The sequence below is a fragment of the Dermochelys coriacea genome, chromosome 10 (genome assembly GCF_009764565.3).
Source record: "Dermochelys coriacea isolate rDerCor1 chromosome 10, rDerCor1.pri.v4, whole genome shotgun sequence".
Taxonomy (NCBI): domain Eukaryota; kingdom Metazoa; phylum Chordata; order Testudines; family Dermochelyidae; genus Dermochelys; species Dermochelys coriacea.
Window position 1 is genome coordinate 65576636 of NC_050077.1, and position 13565 is coordinate 65590200.

Consider the following 13565-nt stretch of genomic DNA (forward strand, 5'->3'; position numbering starts at 1 on the left):
TGGTCTTTTCTTAATTCCTTAGCTCAAACAGTAGGCATATGCTTCATGTAAAAAGGCAGTTTCCTGGTGCCAAAGATAAAAATCAAACTAATATTACAGGCCAGATTTGTAAAGGGGCCTCCATCCAGTCTCCTCCTTTTCTGAGCAAAGTTGGTGCCTGCAAACACTGCACCCAAAAGTAATTGCAGAAACAAAACTGACCACTTAAACATGGTACTTAATTATGAATGGAAATGAGGTCTTTGGCTAAGTGTTCACATTCACACATGCAGTTAAAAGTGCCTGGCCTTTACAAATTTGGCTCAGTGTGTTAAAGTATATCCAATATGCCAGTAAACGCCACTAAAGAATTCTAAATATATGCAGGGTTGGCCTTATTACCCTGTTTAAAGCCTTCATATCATTACCTTTTACTGTAAAATAGCTTTGCGGACACCTGTGTGTGCCTATCTGCGTGCAGAGCTCCCCAGCTTCCTGCGGTGGGGCACATTTAACAGCTCATGGGTAGCTCCTTTGACTGTTGACTTGGCCCTGAAGTTTTAGTCCAGGCTTAACCTACTCCCTCAACTCCAACAAAACTTTTAAGCAATGAACTAGAGCTTTAAAAACATGTATTTCCATGATAGCTGATTTTCACACATCCGACTGATAATTAAAAACTAGTTTTGCCAATTATCATGCTCAAGCAAAGAGACATTTTTATCATTGTGCTTTGTCTAACTAAGATCTTGGTCCACCTAAGATGCTGGGGTGGAGGAAGGGGGAGAGTACGTTGAAAACTTATAACAGCAGTGTAGATGAGAAATCCATGAGAGCATTCAGGTTTCAGTACAAACAACCAGAGTGCTCAGCCACAGTGCTTATTATCCCATAAAGATATTAAGCATCTCCCCATGTCACCAAAATCTTGTGCCATTTTTCATGCACATGTATGTGTGACATAGACAGTCATAAGAGATCCTGTGTGATTTTCTTCCCCTGTAGTGTGAGAGTGTGGTCTGTCTGTGCCGTGCAATGAGTTTAACACGATAATTATTCCTCACTCTCACAGGACAGCACTACTGTCCCAGAATCTTGGCTCAGTTCAGCTGAGGAAAGAACAGACTTAGTAGCTCCAGGGGTGTCCTTGGCTCTGCAGTCCTGAGGCCAATGCGCATGTCAGGAGCTCAAATGACCAGCAAGATCTTTCCTTCAGCAACACTGAACATCCTGCAAACCCCAGCTCCGATCACACTGTGCCCGCTAAAATACAGCAATTGGGTGATGGTATTTGACATCATGGGGACTCTGCTACACTGGTTCACGGAATCTTCCTGTCATCATTTTGCAGGGACAGATTCATCTGACCTGACAGCCATGCATTGTTCTCACACGTAGCCATAGAATGGCAAATTCTTAGGCACATTCTCTCATTGTTCTACATGCTAATGTCCCGTGGGTCCAGCCCTAGACCCAATTTATGTGGTGATATGAGGCACATGAGCCCCAGCATGCCATGGAAACTAATGGCATCCTGGGCCAACCAAGCATGGTCCATAAAAGGGAACGAAGGGTCTCCCATGCATTCTATGCGCAAGAACTATAGACATGTTCAAGGGATGGCATACCTCAAATCCTTCCTCTCACCTCACCTTTTAGGGCAAGGCAGATGTCTGTAGTCACCCTGATGTAGGTCCAGCCAGGGACAAAGGGAGGGACTAGGTGAAGGTCTCTGCACCATTGCCAACATTCACAATCTGGTTGCCAGCGATTGGGGTCAATTGTGGGAGCCTCTTACAGTCTCACAAGGAAACAGAAGCAGCTCAGGAATTTTGCGGGATTTGCATGGCATTTCCCACTTCGGCCACTAGAGGCTGCTTGCACACATCTTGCGTACTCTGAGCAGAGCAGGCAAAGCTCAACACTGCAGAGCAGAGCAGCCTCTCTGAGGACAGCAGCAGCAGTCTCACCTCCACCACAGGGCATGAAGGTGGGGGGGGGAAGGGGTTGGAGGAAAGAGTCCAAGGGAATCCACCCTACCCCCGCAGGCTAGAGATGGAAGGGAAAGGAGTAAGTCAGGGAGCAGGTGAACAGGGGAAAGGGGACCTGAATTTGTGTGCACACACTTTGTATGCTCTGAAGGTTGAATTTTCAAGTTGGAAACATGTTGGGCGCAGTGGAGAGGCAGGGGAAGCTCAAAATCCAGGCATGATTTTGGGAGAGATTTTCAAAGGCACAACTGGCCCTTGAGAACCTCCCTGCCATTGAAAGTCAATAGGAGCTAGGCACCTAATTGCTGTTCATACCTTTGAAAATGTGCCTGAACTTCCTCCCCAAGCCCAGTGATTTTTAGGCCAGTCTAAGGTTGAGAGGACTTGTGGTTTTGAGTTCCTGCAGTTTAAATAAAAAACCCCACAGGAACAATATTGCTAAGTAAATTAAATATGTCTGGTATGGAGGAGTGGGAAAGGACTGCTGCTAGTGGACACTCTACTTTAGCCCATCAAGGGTGACCAGACAGCAAGTGTGAAAAATCAGGACGGGGTGGGGGATGGGGGTAATAGGAGCCTATATAAGAAAAAAAGACCTGAAAATCGGGACATCTGGTCACCCTAAACCCATCCCACCTCCAACAGCCATAGGAAGGGAAATCAACCATCTTTAGCTTTGGAGTTGTCAACCAAGCCATTGTCTTTGAGGCACGTGCTCCCATTCAGCATCTCTCTCTAGCGGACTGCTGTCCAGCCATAAAGGAACCTGCTTTCCACACTCCTCCTTCCCCAATCCAAGGACAAAGAGGTCCACATGAAATAGGACAGTCTGAGATGAGTTTGTGGCCCTAAGAAGAGACGCAGGGGAAGGATGTGCAGCTACATATACATTATATGGACTCATCTGGGGAGTGCTTCCTTCCTCCTCAGAAGTGGTTTAGCCGCAGCAGCTGTGCAATCCAGGTGGATCTCTCACCTTTTGTGCATTCCATTCTGTTTGACCCAGGAACGGGCCCAAAGTGACTTCCAGTCACCAAACAAGGGGAGAATATTACTCCTAAGGTTTTATGTCCTGTAAGACATCAAATGGTATTACAGAGCATAGTAATTGGCCTGAGCTGGAGCTCTCAAGAAGAGCTATTGAAAGGTACTTCGTAGTTCACTTTAGACATGGGGAGGAGCAAAAAAACAAAAACAAAAAAATGTTCTATGCAGGAGGCTGTCGCCTACATGTCTCAACCACCTCTGTGTGTCCAGGGTTCCTCATGGATCTTCAGATATCTAAAGGTTTAGGGGAAGAAGATCCCACTTCCAGCTTGGTGTGGGAGGGGTGGGAAGAATAAAAATTACTCCCCCACCCCAGAATGATTCCTGGGGGCCTCTATGAGTCGAAGTTCACTAATTCTTATGAGGGTTTTTCCAAACAGTGGTAGGACATGGCCCATGTGTCTTTTCTCAGTACATTTCTATGGAAAGGAGGAGTTCTCTTTTGCTTCGTTATGGAAACAGTTCAACAGTGCTTTTGTTAGGTCCCCATGTTGTCAGTGTGCTAGTAATCAGATGCATCTAAATGCACAGATGTGTCCAAAATGACCCCAAATGAAAACTTTTGTTAAAGTCCATGCAGAGTTAAATATGGAACACAAGTCATAACAAACAAGACACTCTTTGTACTAACTAAGCAACACTTTTGCTGAATGGCAGCATGCCAGTGAGGGGACAAATGAACCCGAGCAGAAAACAAAGGCTGCAACTTTATTCAACAGCCAATGTAAGAGGGTAGATAGGCCTACATCAAATTGCCAAGTCCTTATAAGTCTCTTTGGAGGAGGTAGAAGGGACATTTGGCTTGGGCTGCCTAAGGTCCTTGAGCCTAAATACAGGTCCAAAGTACCCGGAATAGGTGTGTTCAGCCCCACGCAGAGTATTTTGCCTGGGTAATGAGACAACCATATGGAGGTCAAGCTGAATCTAGCAAGTGGCATGCAGACTGACTCCAACCAAGAATGATCAGTATTTCATGTACCACGTGCTGGGTAATACAATGAGTGGCCTCCATGTTTCTAAAACTAAACTGTCTTTATTAAAAACTATAAACAGGTGCTGCAACTTCAGTTACAATTCCAGCCACGTGCACACAGACTGGCTTTCTGGTGCGTTCTCCAAACTCTTCCTTCCTACAACCTGTGCACCTCCCTCCAACTTCCAAGCAGGTTACTACAATCAGATTATTCTGCGACTGTTACTCTTCCTTCAGCCCCATTCCAACTAAGCATGCAGTTTCTATGCACGGGTTACCACTCACCCTTCTTTGGGTGAGCACTGCCCATCTGACCTAACATGGTGAACTACAGCAAATAAACTGTCTGCAGATGGACACAAATCAAAAGGTACAGTCCTATGGGCAAGGCAATACAGGCAATAAAAAAAAAAAAAGACACTAATACAAAATCAGAAGCCATAACACACACATGAATACCAAACCATGAAAAGCCAATACCCTACATATACACCCTGCACATCCCCACAGGAAAATGACGCAGTGGAACAGGCACGTAGAAACAGATTCAAGTCCCATTACATATCTAGCCCTGTAAACAGAAATCCTTGCATGACCCCACTTCTGACCTGCCAATCACTTGGTCACATGTAGCCAGCCTTGCACGTGACCTTTCCTAATCCATGACAGACTACTGTGTTTCACTTTCCAGGCTACAGGGCTAGCCAACACATCATGAAACCCCCAGCCTGTTGGACAGGCAGAAGATGGTCCAATCAAATACCTTGCCCAATGGTCAGTTGTGACCCCCACCTTGCAGCCTGCTAGGCAGCCTGCCATGGTCTATCCTGTGCAGTCAATTAAGCAGGCAAAACAATCTCACCTTGATCTGCACATCAAAGGGTCTTCCTGGCAAAGTGGTACTTGGTGATCAGGCTTCACCTGATTGTCCGGAGCCAGTTTTACAATATTTACGTTACAGCCATGTTTCATCTTGTATCACAGAGCAGCTGGGCTGTATTCCGTTTACTATAGTCTGTTTACACTCTCTGTTCTAGTTACGATTTATTACTGAGAACCTATAGAATAACTTATTTTTTTCAATTGAGGATTTCTGGCTCAACTATCAAATAATACACAACAAGCATGTCAAAAGATATTTGTGCCCTGTCTCAGAGTCCAGTTAAAACATCTACGTTTGATAGAAGACAGACAGACAGACATGCTGGGGAGCAGGGTGGCTCAGGGGTTTCGTAATGGAATATATAGCCTCCGGATCATTTGCTGGTCGGAATACAGCCCTTCATGGTATGGCCTTGATTGCTTTTCAGTGATCTGCCTGAAATTATTTGGCTGGGTCCCCGATCCTAAACTGTGATCCCCACAGGACCAGGAATCTGCCAATACAGATCACAAAGCAGGATCTTTGGGGTGTCTTGTGGATCCAGTTTAGAGAGAGCTGATGGTCACACCACAATAATTAGAAGTATAAATGGAGAGCACAAGGATCTCATGGATCTGGAGACTGAATTACTCTCTCACCCCTAGAAGCTCCAGAACAAGACTGACATACTGGCGTGGGGATACTTGCAATGCTACTGGCTGTGAATAGAGGACTCCAGGGCTATCAGACAACTTTCACTAAATTCACGGAAAAATAAATATTTTAATAAAAAAAAACAAACAGTCTAATTAAACACAGCACACAGAGGAAGACATCTGTATTATCAAGGATTAAATGTGATTTCTTGTTTTCTTAAATTTTCATGCTCAAGAAAGTGTTGGCACTGGTTAGCACTAGCCACAGCAAAGGTAGACTTTGCACATGCTTTCATGCAGGGCTTTGTATATGCTTCCCAAATCCCACTTCACACCTTTATCAAATGGTATCATACTTTGTTTTTTAGGCACAAGGGGACCCACATGTGTATTAGGGACTAAGCCAAAAATCTCTTCACTCATTTCATTCTGTCCTGAATTAAACCTCAATTCATATACAGGAAAATGTAATTGTAACAACCACCATCAATGGCAAGTAGACTCAGGGACAAGTGTAGTACCTGAAACTACCTTTAACTGTCAAAGGCCTTAATTCTGCCTCAGGATCTGCCAGTATTGGAATCCAGCATACATATTGGCTTTAAATTCTAAGATCTATTGGACTTGAACTATGCCTTCCTCTCCTGTTTGTAAGCCACCAAACACAGACTGGTTGCTATCACATTGTGTATTTATAGATATAGATATAGAGAGAGAGATTGTTTATTTTTTTAATTGGCCAGATTTCAAGTTGTTGGTGTTCCCTCTTAAGTGCTGCAATTTACATGAGATATATACTAGCAAACATCTCTGAAGCCAAAAGACCCAATTTGCCCTGCATTTACATTCTTTTCACTTTGTTCCCAATTCAAAGTTTTCAGCTTTCAGTTTAACTCAGGTCCAGAGTTGGACACTGACTGGGTGTGGCATAAATGGACAGCCAGAGGTGTGTAGGCCAGAAGTGGTAAGAAAAATGTTTGAGGTTTTCAGTATAAACCAATATTTACCAGTACGGTAACTCTGCTTTTCTTCAGCAGGTTTTTAGTGGCAAGTATTGGTTTTAAATGAAAACCAGAAGCCTTAATTATATATTAGAAAACTGGAATTATGTTATAGATTTATAAGACTTATTTTATTTCAGTGAGCAGTGATGCAAATGAAAGACCAAATCCTGCCTGGTTTATTCAAGTTTATTTAGCCCCTGTAAAACCAGTGCATCTTGCTTTCAGGAATAAGGTAAGCAACATTTAATCCCAAAAGGATAATAATCTGCTGTAGGAGAGTTTCATTTGTTTCACTCAGAGTTTCATGAATTAGATCAGTGCCAACTATTCTGTTCTGTAATATTCACTATTATTTCCAATTTAAAAAAAAAACCGTACAGTTCTAGTATGAATGTATTTAATTATGGTCTTTAGAATAATCTGTTATCTCATGGTTCAGCTACCTCAAAGAAAGCTTAGTCATTTTAAAATTTCAGTTTCAACTGATTGAAGCTAGGTATTACCCTAGGTATTACTACCTAGATTACCAAGCTAGGTATTACCCTCATCCACCTTATACTTTGAGAGGAAGCAAACAACCACTTTTTTTTTTTTTTTTAAAGTTACAAGGTCTTTGCCTCATTTTGGGGAGAAATGCTAATCAATGTAGATAACCATAACAAAACAAAATATATCTCTGTCATTAAGTCCAGAAGGGACCAGATCATAAGAAATAAATTGACTTTTACTTTATATCCAAGGGTTCAGTTTACACATCATGTTCTTCAAATGTATATTATTTAGGAAGCTTCCCATTGGAGGCCCAGTCCTGCAGTACTTACTTGGGCAAAACTTCAAATGACAACAGTGAGAGTTTTAGGAGTTCAATGGTTACAGGATAAGACCCTTGCAATATAATATACTAACACTCTTTAAAGCTCTTGGGACGCATCTGGATGAAAAAAAAAAATCTATACACACACACATAAGGTGTTTATTATTTTAAACATGCTATCAGGCAAATCATAATGGATTTCAGAGTTACGGCAACATGGTAAACAGACCTATGTATTTGGATGGGGAAACTAACACAGAAAAATCAAAATTATACTTTCTGAAAAAACAGTTACTATCTTGATAATAGTTTTCTGATCAACTAACAACAATATGAAACTAAAAAGAAAAGGAGTACTTGTGGCACCTTAGAGACTAACAAATTTATTAGTCTCTAAGGTGCCACAAGTACTCCTTTTCTTTTTGCGAATACAGACTAACACGGCTGCTACTCTGAAACCTGTCAATATGAAACTAGCGTGTAAACATGCATGTTAGATTAGAGGAACTGATTTAAAAACACAAGGGATTCAGCTTTTGCTAAAATGCCATTTGCTCAATGGCATAATGGCTGAGTCAGAATTCTAAGTTACAGGATAAGCAGCAGGCTTTAAGTCTTAAAGCTCAGGCTAACATAGAGGAGGATCTGCTCCAGTTAAAGTCCTCTTCTAGCTTTCAGCCATCTCATCAGCATAACCAATGAAACAATGATAGTGAGAAAGAAAATAACCAACTTTAAACGTACAATAAAATACAGAATTAGTATGAAATTAGATACAAATTAACAGTAAACCCTAGTTGTATTCTTTACATATAAAACCAACATCTGCCCATAGAATCTTAATATTTTTAAAAGCTACATGCTTTTCAGTGTTAGTTTAACCAAACACTAACTACAATTTTTTCCTCTGAAAATCTTTCAGGAGGCTCCCATGTCCATGCACTGACAATCAATAGCAGAAAACACTGTAAAACCAGATTCAGACTTACTTGCCCCCCCCCCCCCCCAAAAAGAGCTATCTGAACTATAGTAACATGAAAATGAAGTCTACTATTATGATTTATATTATAATCCTCAGAGCTCCAAAAAGATATTTGTACTGATGGACAAACGAGAAAAATAATGTGAATGTGTCTTCTCCTAAGTCAAGTGAATTTTCTAATCATGTTTTAAGTCTATTTAACAACCACTTATTCTCTGTCTAATGTACCTGCAATTCCTATATACTCAGTGCCTATTTTCCATATGGATTTCCACAGAATTAACCCCAACCCTGTCTGTTAAAATGACAGCTCTTTTTAAGAAACTCATTTTGTACGTTAGACTGCCACACCAAAGAATGTCCTTGTGTTTTCCAAATTGGAAATGTCCAACAGGACTTTTCATAACAATGATAAGGATGTTTATATGGCTAAGAGAAGAAAAGATTTCCAACTGCTTAAACAATTTGGTCACTTTTTACTGTCGGCCTTAAGTATGAGGTGCAAAAAAGGGACTAATAATGACTGAATGAACTAATGATTTGTTTTGTGTTTTACTGGATCAGACCCTTTGGCAAAATGCTATAAGCTTGTTAAGTATCTGCTTTCCAGGGCACTAAATCAGAATTGTAATATTCCAAATAATTAACCAAGCCATGGTCAAATGGAATGTCTAAAACTAATGTTGCTGTTAACTCTAAAATCTCGTGTTGTCTAAAATACATTAACTCACTCACAAATATTTCTTATGCAATTGCTGCAACATATTTTATAAATAAAAGATGTCTAACTCATGAAGCAAATCACAGGACTAGACAGTTGGGCTATTTCTTCAGTTTTCAGCAGTAATCAACACTTACAACACTTACAATATCAACTTTGAAAAAGCTGTTGCAACTGTTTGTTCTTTTTTTATTACTTTCTAAACAACCCACAAAAAGACAGTGATGGTTATTTTCAACAAAGCAATTGTGTCTTCCAATACACACATGCAACTCCCACTGACGACAACACATGTACTAGAAGGCAGAATTTGGCCCCATGATTAAGTAATAGCGTTTTTCAACTTGATACTTTAACTCAGAACCCAAATTATGCAAAGGGGGGAAAAAACAGTTGAAAGTCATAGTACGAATAGTAATTATCTGTCTGAAAAGTAATTCTCTAACCCTTTAAGAGCTTTTATTATTTACAATTATCTCTGCAATCTTTGCTTGCAGTCTTGCCATCAATAGCAGTTTTGCCCAAGTAAGAAGTGCCAGAATGTGCACTGCCCAGCTATCTCTCCGGTGACAAGACACCTGGAAGTAAAACAAGATGGTCTGACCATGCAAACCCAGGTTGTTGAGACTATTTGGATGAGTAAACACTGATCACTTGACTATGTTTTTTTTGCAAGATGATGCCCAGAAAGGATGAAGTAACTTGAGATATCTCCTCACCAAGGAACTATAAAATTACCACTTTGCACACTTACATATAGATATACGTCATGATCATTATATGCATAATTTGGCAAAAGAATGAATTCCATGCATCTAACCCTCTGAGAATAAAACCGTAATGTTTCCTTATTAGGCAAATAATGAAATAAGGAAAAAGTATAAGGACCAACCTTGCACTTCTCACTCAGGCAAAACTCCCACTGATTTCAAGAGAAATATTTGCAAGATTAAAGACTGCAGAATTCAGCTCATTTGTGGTGCCTGCTAATATAGATATAGCTAGGCTTGTATCAGAACATTCATATAAACTCTATTTTCAACTGTTGAGAATTTTGCCCTGGTGATGGGGCAGGAATCCACATTACACATCCATACAGTGATGAGGTATTATTTTGAGGTTTCCCATGTAACAAAACAATTAAGTTTTGAAATGTGTTGTTTCAGCATTTTTAAAGATATTTTGTTTTACAGGCTGAAATCTTTAATATTGAAAATAAACTATTAAGACGGCACCGTGACATTTCACCATGATTTTATTACACTTAGGAGTACTTAGGGCACATGTCAATGTAGCTACTAATACTAGATATTAATAGCTCCAGAAGAATGGCATTGTGAGAATGGTACATATTTTATACATCAGACCACAATGGTACCAAATGAGCAATGATACCTATTACAAAATGGTCTACATAGGCATGACAGCCCATAATTGATCTGAAAAGAATCAATTCAGGAGTTATGGGCATTCTTTTTTAGGCAAACAATGGGAGTCCTGTGTGAACAAGGAATGATGGACTGGCCCTAATTATTCTTTAAAATGGGAGTGGAGGTTTTTCTATTTTCTTTTCTAGAAGTTAAATTAACAAACAAAACATTAAAATATAATAATCTTTAATATGAGTTAAAATTAACAGTTATCAAAAAAGCAAAGACTGGATTGTACAACCCTGGTTCATCCAAATCTTCCACTAAAGTTCCTGGAAGTTTTGGGCGCATAGGGAATGCAGAATCAGGCCGAAAACTTGTCCTTACCAGTCCTGTTGTGCTCTGTGTGTAGTGTAGTGCACATGGTATGTCTACGAGCAACTAAGGACAGAGCAGCAGGGATCTCGGCCACAGCCTTAGCTTGGGCTTTCCTTGCTTTTGTCAGCATGATCACACCCTTTTACTGTATTTAATAGGTGAGGGCAGGATGTTGCAGATCAACAGGAACCACTACCCCACACTCGGAGCTTGATTTGGGGGGAGTATAGTCCACCCCAAATCCTCCCTAAACATAAGAGAACAGTGACAGCCAGATCTTGCCTCCTTTCAACTTCAGCGGCGCCAAGGAAAGTACCATCCCAACTGCACTAGCTCTCACCGGGCTGGGTAATAACAGGGGCTTTTCTTCTACTGTAACAATCGAAGGTGTCCCAAACTCTCGGACCTCTGACCTCCCTTTCGCTGAAGCCCACTGCGGGAACTGGACGCTGCGAAAACACTAACAAGTCCCAAGGATGGCGCCACTTCACAGTAAATCCACGTCTAGCTTTAAGGTGCACCAGGTTCTGTTATGTACAAACACCCCGTGGTCCGCCCCCCCCCATCCAATTACCCTTTGAGCGCATCGTGCCCTCCTCCGCCTCCTCCTTGTCCTCTCCTCTTGGCTCTGCTGGCTCTGGTTTCCTTCACGCTATCAGCCTCCAAATTCCCTTCAGCACCTTCGCTCGTACGGGAAGATAAAAGCACTGTAAATCCCAGGGCGAACTTCAGCAGCCTACCCAGCCGCATCGCGCCGCCTCCCTTCTGCGGCTCGCCGGGGCTCGGGGCGCTGCAAGCGGCTTCTCCTTCCTCCCCAGCCGCCTAAGTCCGCAGGTCCCAGCCGCCCGACTCCCGATCAGCTGCAAGAGGAGAACGGAGGGGAGGGGAGGAGAGGGGGTTTCAGTGACACGGAGCGAGACCTCGGCCATTCCCCAGGCCACCTCCAGCCCCATCTGCCCAGCGCGCCATGCGTAGCTCCTCCGCTCGCCCTACCCCGGCGCCCGGCCACTGCGCAGCCCGTCTCTTCCCCAGGCGCCCCGGCTGCAGCCCGGCAGAGCCCCGTCCCGTGTCGTCGTCCCCCCCCCCCCCCGGCTGGCTTCTCCGACTGCCCGCTGCGGAGGGCGCGAAGCGGCTGCCGGGGCTGGCCAGCGGGCTCCCCATCGCGCCCCTCGCCGTACCTTCCCTCCGACAGCATCAGCCAGGGCTGCGCAGCCCGCCCAGCGCACCGAGCGGCGGCTGCAGCTGCTGAGGCTGCTCTGGGGCCGGGACGCTCTCCAAAGCATGAACCTGGCCAGGCTTTGCAAAGCAGCACCAAAGCACCCGGGAGGCTAAGGCGGCAGGGGAGAGGTGTCAGGCTGGGGGGCGAGCCGGGCACGGGGCGGGCGCTGACACCCGTGCCCAGCCGCAACACCAACCCGGAAAAAAACAAACAAACAAACAAACAAAAAAACAACCCCGACCGCCCCACCACCACCACCCCGCTGCCTTCACCCACTGGAGCTGCCGCCGCCGCCGTTCCCGCCGCCGCCGCCGCCGCTGCACCCACCGCTGCTCCGGCGGCCCCCTCCTTCCCGTCTCCCTCTCCCTCTCCCCTCCTCTTCAAGTACCGTCCGCGCAGCTGTGTCTCGCGAGAGGCAGGGCAGCCGGCCTCCCCTCCCCACCCCGGCTCCCGAGGCCGGCCGCGGGGCTCCCGCGCCCCCGGCTCCTCGAGGCGCGCTCGGGTGCCAGGCCCGGGAGCCCAGACGGCGGCCGAACCTCGCCCGTGAGGGCGGGCGGCACCTGCGCCCTGGAGGCCTGCGGGCAGCCAGCGAGCCCCAGGGAAGGGGGTGGGGGGGGGACCCCGTGGGCCGAGGCCAGCGGCAGCTCCTGCTTCCCACCCTCCCTCCGCGCTGGAAAGCGAGGACCGAAAGGTCCCAGATGCTCTTCCCCCGGCGTTGAGGGGGGAGCGGGACACCGGCCCTGCAGGGCTAGGTGCTTTCGGTGGCCCCACGCCCTGCAGAAAGCATCGGGTTCTTGCCCTACCTAACGGGGCCTGAGTACAGCGGCAGGAGGAGGAGAGGACTTGCCCGTTGAGCCAAGCCCCAGCCTGCGGTCAGCGTGCCAGCCGGGCACTAGGACTCACACGTGGCCTGATGACTTTCGTGCGAGGTTGAAAAAAGAAAAGCAGGACGGGGGGCACCTTAGAGACTAACAAATTTATTAGAGCATAAGCTTTCGTGAGCTACAGCATTCATCGATGAAGTGAGCTGTAGCTCACGAAAGCTTATGCTCTAACAAATGTGTTAGTCTCTAAGGTGCCACAAGTCCTCCTTTTCTTTTTGCGAAGACAGACTAACACGGCTGCTACTCTGAAACTTGCTAGGTTGGATCAGGTTAAAGTTAGGCCCATCAGCCAAACAATTTGGGGATGGGGACAGTGGTGCAGCTGCATCCAGAGGTGAAAGTAAGCCGGTGCACGCCGGTACGGCGTAGCGGTAAGAGCCGGTGCGCCATTCCGGGACCTGCTTTCCCAGCCAGCAAGTTAAAGCCCTGGGTTAGGGGTGTCGGGGCTGCAGTGGGGACTCAAAGGGTCCTGGAGCTCCAGCCGCTGCCAGCGCCCCAGCCCTTTAAATCCCCACCAGAGCCCCGCTGCCGAAGCCCTGGAGTAGTGGCAGTGGGGCTCTGGCAGGGATTTAAAGAGCCCCGCAGCTCCAGCCCTCGCTACCGCCCCGGCCCTTTAAATCTCCGCCCCCACTACCCCAGGGCTCAGGTGGGGGGGATTTAAAGGGCTTGGGCAGCCGCTACCACA

General features: G+C 45.2%; 1 protein-coding gene across 4 annotated transcripts in view; it reads right to left on the bottom strand.

Moving 5' to 3' along the window:
* The window catches only part of FBN1 (fibrillin 1), a 217149-nt gene extending 204713 nt beyond the window's left edge, over nt 1-12436 (bottom strand). Inside the window, exons 1-2 of one of the 4 annotated variants that reach the window (XM_038418952.2) lie at nt 12385-12436; nt 11352-11637 (exon numbers count right to left, since the gene is read on the bottom strand). In XM_038418952.2, the coding sequence (XP_038274880.1) occupies nt 11352-11527 (176 nt within the window). In that variant the 5' untranslated portion in view covers nt 11528-11637; nt 12385-12436. The other 3 variants (XM_043494228.1, XM_038418951.2, XM_038418953.2) reach the window with 3 other exon arrangements.
* Nucleotides 12437-13565: the final 1129 nt, after the last annotated feature.